This window comes from Nuphar pumila, chromosome 11 (assembly GCF_984573655.1).
Source record: "Nuphar pumila chromosome 11, dmNupPumi1.hap1.1, whole genome shotgun sequence".
Taxonomy (NCBI): Eukaryota; Viridiplantae; Streptophyta; class Magnoliopsida; order Nymphaeales; family Nymphaeaceae; genus Nuphar; species Nuphar pumila.
In genome coordinates this window covers 112,542,217-112,550,619 of record NC_143259.1, presented here as the reverse complement: position 1 = coordinate 112,550,619, position 8,403 = coordinate 112,542,217, and the positions used below count along the sequence as shown (strand labels likewise).

General features: G+C 35.9%; 1 protein-coding gene across 2 annotated transcripts in view; it reads left to right on the top strand.

Annotated features, from left to right (window-relative positions):
- Positions 1–5,440: 5,440 nt before the first annotated feature.
- The window catches only part of LOC149822879 (MBOAT (membrane bound O-acyl transferase) family protein), an 84,016-nt gene continuing 81,053 nt past the window's right edge, over positions 5,441–8,403 (top strand). The window contains exons 1-4 of one of the 2 annotated variants that reach the window (XM_089981298.1): positions 5,441–5,593; positions 5,654–5,724; positions 7,402–7,583; positions 7,671–7,719. In XM_089981298.1, the coding sequence (XP_089837424.1) occupies positions 5,482–5,593; positions 5,654–5,724; positions 7,402–7,583; positions 7,671–7,719 (414 nt within the window). In that variant the 5' untranslated portion in view covers positions 5,441–5,481. The remainder of the gene's footprint in view (positions 5,594–5,653; positions 5,725–7,401; positions 7,584–7,670; positions 7,720–8,403) is intronic. The other variant, XM_089981299.1, reaches the window with a different exon arrangement.

Genomic DNA, 8,403 nt, shown 5'->3' with positions numbered 1-8,403 from the left:
AGAGACAATGTATTTAAAAGTGGACGTTGGAGCATAACGAATTTTGAGTAGACCATGATCTGTGGAGGATTCATCCATGGATGCAGGGATTGGAAACACTACGTCATTGTCACCCTCTTTAATCATATGATATGGAAAAGTTGATTCATAAAAAATAAAATTGTGACTGAAAAAAATTGAGTGAGTTTTCAAATCGTATACTTTGTAAGCTTTTTGTCTAAAAGGGTATCCAACGAAAATATATTTTTTGGCTCTTGAATCAAATTTGGATTTATTTTGATCAATGCTAGTAGCATAACACAAACATTCAAAAACTTTAAGATGATTGAAAGTTGGTTTTTGATTAAACAAAACCTCATAGGGTGATAGATCTCCTAAATGAGGAGTGTGATTGATCAAGTAAGCATCGGTTAAGACACATTCACCCCAAAACTTGAACGGTAGACTAACTTGAAACATTAAAGTTCTTTCTACTTCTAACAAATACCGATGTTTTCGTTCAACAACACCATTTTTTTGAGGTGTGGATACACAACTATGTTGGTGATTAATTCCATTGTGTTAAAAAAAACTTTTAATCTCATGCGAAAAGAATTCTGACCCATTGTTGGATCTAAAAGACTTAATACGATGAAGAAATTGATTTTGAATCATATAAAAAAAATTCTAAAGTAAGTGTTTGATTTCGCTTTTATGACACATCAAGTACACCCAAACACATAGAGAAAAATCATCTACCAAAGTGAGAATGTAATGGGTCCCACTTAAGAAACTTTGAAAATATAGACCCAAAATATCAACATGCACAAACTCAAAAATGTTTTTTGTAGATATGTCACTTAAACCAAAAGGTAGTCTTGTCTGTTTAGCATGATGACATACATCACAATAACGTAAAGTGTTTAGAAGAATTTTAGAATCACATTTAAAAAAAGTTTCATGCGACTAGTCGAGGGGGGGAGGGGTATCCAAGACGTTGATGCCAAATGTTTAGGTTGTTCATGGGTGATGATAAGGATGCAATAAGAGGTGGTGAGATATTCAACAAGTGCAACCCATCTCGCTCTTCACCCACACCAAACTTCGTCTTTGATGCTAAGTGCTCAATGACACACGAGTTAGAAAAAAAAGTAATTGAAGAATTCAAAGATTTGGTTAGCTGGCTAACATAAATCAAATTGAATTTAAACGAAGGAATACATAGCACATTTTGCAAGGAGATTGAATCTGAATTTTTTACCAAACCTTGATATGAGGAACCCATGAAAGACCCGTTTGAGAGTCCAACATAAATGGTGGATTTTTCATGTTTGTTAAAAAAATTAGGCGAAAAAACAATATGATCACTGGCTCCAAAGTCAATGATCCAAGATGTATTTGAAGGAGAATAAAATGACAAACCTACGAATTTGGTTGTAGATAACTTGCTTTTAATGAAGGTCATAAGCTGGTTATACTCACTTTAGGTGAGCGCAACAGTCTCATCTGTACTTCCTTTCGCCTCACCTCTATATGATACAAATGCATTAACCATTGATGTAGAAGTAGTCCTACTCAAACTTGTTTTATAAAATCTATGTCCAGGTGGGTTTCCATTCAACTTGAAACACTTTTCTTTAATATGTTCAGTGATACTGCAATGCAAATAGGTAGATCTACTAAGTCTTTCATCTTTGGTTCATTTATTTGAACTAAATTAAATGGCACTAACTGCTAATTCACGATGATCATTACGAGAAGAGCTTGAATATAAGGCTGATTTATTTGACACAATTATAAGATTGACTCGAGCTTCCCTACTTCGTTCATCCTGAATAACCAAGGAGTATATTTTGGCAACTGACCACAATGGGTCTTTAAGGAAAATTTATCCTCTTACTGTATCATAAGAGTCATTAAGACCCATAAGAAACTAAAAGACTCGTTCACGTTCATGTTGCTTTTTCGATTGTTTGGAAGCACCACATGTACACAAGGGTAAAGGATTATATGTAGACAATTCATCCCAGAATCCCTTGAGCTTAAAGAAGTATGTAGTTATGGACATAGAATCTTGCCAAAGATGAACTATTGCACATTGGATTTGATAAATCCTAAGAGCAATACTTTATGAAAAACGCAAGTATGCCTAGCTAGACTTTCTGAGCTGTAGTTGCATAAATGACACTATTAGGCAAGTCTCGAGAAATCGAGTTTAACAACTATAATAGAATTATGTTGTTACATCAGACCCATTTAAGATAATCTGGTGAATCACGTTCAGGCTTTAAAATTGAACCGTTTATGAAGCCGATTTTATTTTTGATACTCAAGGCCATTATCATGGCTCGACTCCAATGGCATAATTGTCTCTGTCAAGAGGTTGAGATACAAGGACAATTTCTGGACTGTCAGAATGATGAAGGTAAAATGAGCTTGCAACCTCATCAAAAAAATTTGTAGAAGAGGATTGTGTTTCAGCCATGGCAGTCCAAGAAAAATGCAAAAGTTTAAGTTTCAAAAAAACAATACTTAGCTTCAGGGCCGAACATGCAAAAAGAAAGCTGTAGGGAGCTGGCTATAAGTGTTGAAACAAGCTAATAGACAGGTACTGGTATGGAACCGGTAGCGTCATTGCTGCACACCAATGAAACCTAACGCACTAGAGGAGTGAAAGAGGGAAGGGCATGAGCCGATAGCCGGAACCAACAACGCAGCATCACTGCTGTCGGTGCCTGACGTTGGAAATGCTAGGGGACGATCAGACCAAACACACAAGTTAATGTGCAGATCAGATGTCCACAACAGCAGGAAGATGGCAGTGAGAAGCGCGTACAATGAAGAAATCAGATCTGTGAAACATAGAGAAGGTGCTCTACCACTTGTAGCAGGGATCTGTAAACACCCGATACGGTGCACAACATCAATCCAGATGATTGCAGGTCACCTAAACATGCAGAAATCCTGGCAGCTCTGCTACCATGTGAAATTTGCAAAGAGAATATAATAGATATCTTCATTGTTTGTTTTCTCAATATTACACGGTATTTATAGAAGTTATACAGGTTACCGAAAAAATAAAAATTACAATAGTTATAGTAGAACACGGCTACAAAGGTTCACGAATCCTTAACGGATTTGTTGAGATAAGCCTCCTAATTAATTAGCATGACTTCCTTAGGAGAAAGAAGTTTGTTGGAATAGATCGATCGTTGAGAGAAGTCGGTCTTCAATATAGGTTTGTTAGGATAAGTCAATATTCAATCTTATCCTCATCTCAACAGTATGTGCCAGTGGTGGCCCGTATAATGTGGAAATACATGTCACAATGACACGCCATTTGAGGGCGTGTCATTATGTAATACAATTCCGACATTATGAGACTCGGCTAGCACTTTAAATACTGTTTTATTATTTTTAATAATATTGTGTTAAAATATGTTTTTATATATTAAAATATCAAACAATAGTTTTTTATTTACTAAAATATTCAAAAAATAAGTGCCGCAACAATTTTTTTTTTGAAAAACATGCATGTTGAACTCAAGAGTATCAGATTGTACTGGTGTCTTTGTTTCATAAGCTGAACAATAGATATGGTTTTTGCAGAGGATGCTTTTGTAAATTACTTATTTCTGATTTTGGAAATTAGAGTGTTGATAGAGAAAAGATCTGAATTAGTCAGGCTTGATAAAGAAACCATAGTTACATAAAGCTTCTTGTTATATGGGGAAACTTGCTTAACCTGGTTTCAGAAGCTGGAAACTCTTTGCTTCCTCGAAAGGAGAAGCTGTGGAACCCACTTTCAAAATATGAGAAGCTCGAATCCTTTTGATGGGAAGCCCGCTTCCTCTTCAATTTCTAAATCTATTTTCTTTCACTTCCTTAAAGTTTTTGCTTCTTTTCAGTTTTCCTTCACTTCCAATGTTTTGCATATTAGAAAATGCTAATTTCTTTATAGCAAACTTGCATGTTGGTTTTATATTTGCATCTTTGTGATTTCTTACTTATGACTGTGCTTTATTATTACTTCTGTGTGTTTCCTCTTCATTTTTGCATGCACATGCTTAATCGCTTCATAACAAAATCCCACTTCCTGCTTCCTGCTACTTTTTAACACTTGCACGCTTTCCCTTTACTCATTGCTTCTCATATCTATTTTGTTTCTTGGTAACTATGATTTGAAAGACAACAAATGAAGTATCTTTGTTGCATTCTTCTTTAACTAATAGAAAGGATTACGGTTAAATATAGAGAACAACAAAATTTAGTTTTTATTTTTCTTTAGTCTTCTAAATTCCCCCATTTGACGTTTTAGACAAAAAAAAAACCCAGCAATTCTCTTTAGGAAAATTTTGCCAGTCAATAGAAAACTAACTTTTCAAACAAAGTCATCTTTAGATAAACCATCGTTTTATAATTTTTTTTTTCTGAATGTGAAATTTTAATTGGGTAAATATGGTGCTTTTATGATTAGTTTTACTTTTATTTTTTAACTTAAGTGTTTGCAGACAAATTATTTGATTTTTAAAAAAAATTCCGACGAAAGCCTGAGAAAAATAAATTTATTTGAAAAAAATAATCAGAAATTAATAGACGAGAAATTGTTTAAAACTTTTATGGCTATGGGATTCCACTCCTCCTTGACCCACCTTTTTCTCAAAATTCTAAACTAATCCAACCCTCCAAGAAGAGGAATTTGGTCGGATCCAAGAAGAGGAATTTGTAAAATTTAGCTGTCCCGAATCTAAACTAATCCAACCCTCCAATGTATTTTGGGATCTGAAACCTGACCTGTTTACATCCCTCGAATTATTGAATCCGACCTAATGAGATGTTGGATAGTGGGTTTTCAGATAAAAGAAGGGTAATACTAGATCCAGACCCGACGAGCTTAAATAGCTAACTGGATATAGCTTTTATACTTAATTTGGTTTTGGATATTCTTGGAACTAGGTTTGCATTCATATTCCAAGTGAATCTCTATACCAATCCCAAATCTGACTAAAGGGATTGGTTGGATATCTGATCCAAACCTGAGCATTGACGTCTCTGATTGGGTGGCATCATGCCCCATCCAAATAGAAGGTGAAAACATGCAGACCCGATCCAATAAGCGTCTTAGATTTAGGATTTTTTGGATTGGATCATGTTCTAATGTATGCATTATTGACTCCAACTTAACCAGAATGTGTAGGATTTGGATATCCGTCAATCTTTGGATTTGGTTTGGATTTAGAATCCAACTTGGATATAATACTCTGTAACAATTCAGAAATTGGACATTGTTTCTCGTACCAAATCCAACTCAAATGTACTCGGATTTTGTGGGATATCCGACCTTAATCTGAACCGTTGATATCACTACAAAAATCCAAACTCAATTGCTTGGGGTCTTGTCAGAACCGATCCATCATCAGCCCATTTATAATGTCCAAAATGCAGTCTGCTGGTTCAAGTAGGGAACTGAAACGGCAGATCAAAGTCGGCGTTTGGAAAGAGATGAGAAAAAACGGTTGGATTTCATGGACATCCCTCGAGCTTCTGATCCTCGTACTGTACGCCGCCGTCTTCTATCTTGTCATCATCCAACGGTCATTGAGTCTCTCTCATGGTGGGTGCCTCTCTCTCTCTCTCTCTCTCTCGTTCTAAGACCAATTTGGGGTCTTTGCAGATTACACAAATGGATTGAGTCCAAGGAGATTGGTTGGTCTTCGGGAAGGATGGATCGGGCATCGATTGAATGTACAACAACTACCCTTCTTCTCTTCTCTTTTTTCTTGATTCTCTTTTCGTTTTTTTGGGAATTATACCGTGTTAAGAAAAAGAAGGCATCCGCCTTAAATTAATGTAATACTCATTTTTACTTAAAAGATGAATGGGACATGGTGGTGTGTGAGATTATAGCTCCAGACTGACCCTATGTTAAATGAAAGCTGGTTCATTATAGTAAGCCAATTTAGAGATTAATGCCTAAAGTAAGAAGATAAATAATTGGTAGCAATGGTGGCAGCAATAATAAATATGGTTTCTTTCTTCATTTGCTGCACATTGCCTATCATAAGTTTGACAGTTGTTAGGGAAATCAAACTTTCTATTGCTAGGGATGTCATTGGTATGGGCTTGACTTGGATATCCTAGTAACAATTCCTCATTTAATTACTTGGTACATCCATCCGGGGTCCAATTTGATAATTGGCTTTTTGACACCATAGTTTGATAAAAATTCCGAAGAATTGAGTATGGTGAAGATCTGGACATGACTAGACCCTCTCACATGCAAAATTTGGATCTGGCAAAGGTTGCAGTGGATTGAAACTTGGTTGTTTAAACTCAGGTTTCACCAAGTCTGGCCCTGTTGATCAGAAAGAAACCGTTCATCTCTTGCTTTGGATGGGAAGCTAGGTCAGCAGCGAAGGAAACTGGACCAACAAAAGTTATCCAATTTCTCTCCCTTTTGTTTAATCGTCTTGGAATCTTATTTTTAGTTGTGGTTCCAAACAAATCCAACCACTGATAACAAGGAGTAGGTGCACCAGGAGTGTCCTATCATAACCAACTATACATATGGTTCATCTTTGCTACTATCAATAGTACCATATTGTTAAGTAGCCCCACTATTTTTTTTTACTTGAACGTTTTGTGAATCTGATGATGCAGATATGATCTCCATAGTGTATGTATGAGATGAAGGCTTTCTGATATTTGTATAAGTTTCTAAAAAAGCTAAAAACTAATGGTTCGATAACACACTAAAATTTCATAGTGAAGATAAGGATTCACATCAAAGTAGTTGGATCCAAAGCGTGTTCCCTAGGAAGCAAAACATCATAAATACATGTGCATGGTTTGATTGAACAAATTGAGCCTGCAACTTTGACATTATACTAACCAGTATGGTACTATGGTAGTAGCAAACACAAGCTCGTGTGTGTGTGTGTGGTGTGTGTGTGTGATGACAGAACTACAAAAAGAATTAGGAATCAATCTTATTCAATCAAGAAATAAAATACAGAACCTACAATCCTCCATATAATGTTTATCATTTTTAACTCTCATATTAACCATGAAACTGAGCCTGAGATGCTAAGTATAAGTCTACCATAGGACATGCCATTCATCTAGTATATAAGGCTTCACAAATAGAAATACTTCAATGCTGGTCAAGAAATTTGGTGGATTGTCAACCATGGAACTTGCAATCTGAAATCTCTTTGCAGAACCTTCAAGGCCGATGCCCATATTTTCATGTAATTGATTCTAGTGTTGGTTTTATTCTGCATCCTATGATTTTCTCAAACTCAATTGTGAGTATCTCTGGCAGTTAATGGACTACTTTGTTGTTCTTTTGCAAACTTGTTGAACTCGAGTAAAATAGTAGTTGCTTTGGATTAGGGACTTTACATATTATAAATTTTGCAGGACCTTTCTGATAGCCAATGGAGGAACTTTCGTGGGAATTTGGCTATTCTTACGATTGTGTTTGGAGGGTTTACACTTTTGGCATATGCCTCGAGATGGAAGCTTCACCTGAAATGGAGAGGCATGTCAATTGTTTGGCTTTTGCTCTCCTTGAGTTATATATGTTATCTACATGGTGCTTGGTATGGATTTCTTTCATAATACTGGTCTTCAAGTAAGTTCTGATTTTCTTGTTGGTCATCATTGTAATTTTTCTTGTCAAATTGCAGTGTGGTATTTATCCTTGCTATTGCAACAATGAACTTCATTTTGGTAAAGGTGTGTTGGTTTGTCCCTTCTAATGCCAGCCTATTAATTCTTCTAATGCTTAGGCTTAATTGCTAATTGTTACTGTTTATTCTAAAGTATCACTGTAATTGCCCCAAAAATAGCACTGCATCATAACATATTGTAAAAGTTTCACACTTAAACTTAAAAAACAAAAAGTAAGAAAATTTCAATAATTTCATACTATAAGAAATAAGGTTACTAAGCCCACAAGGGCTCCGCTTATCTGGTAGGGGTGACTTGCGAAGATCACCAAAGTTGACGGGATGTCACAAATTCGAAACCCATGGGTGGCATACCTTACTGCAAGGCCAAAGCTAGGTGTACTCTGTGGTGGGCAGGGGGAGACCTCAAGGGTTTTATCTGTGAGCAATATTTGTAACTTGTGCCTATGAAACCAGCAGAAGATGTTTGAGAAAAGGAGGAAGAATATGACATTGGAATAGAGGAGCAGTCCACGATTTTTCTGTGTTTTGCTACCTCCTGCTTTCATTAATATTTAATATAAAACATTGGGGTTCAGATTTGACTTTATTACCTTTGATACAGAGACATAGTACATAACCGAAGTGCAGACTGGATTGGATCCATCATGACCTGATCCAAATATATTTACATGTTATTTTCTTACAACCTCCCTCAAGCTGTATATATAGATTGGATCATGGACAACTT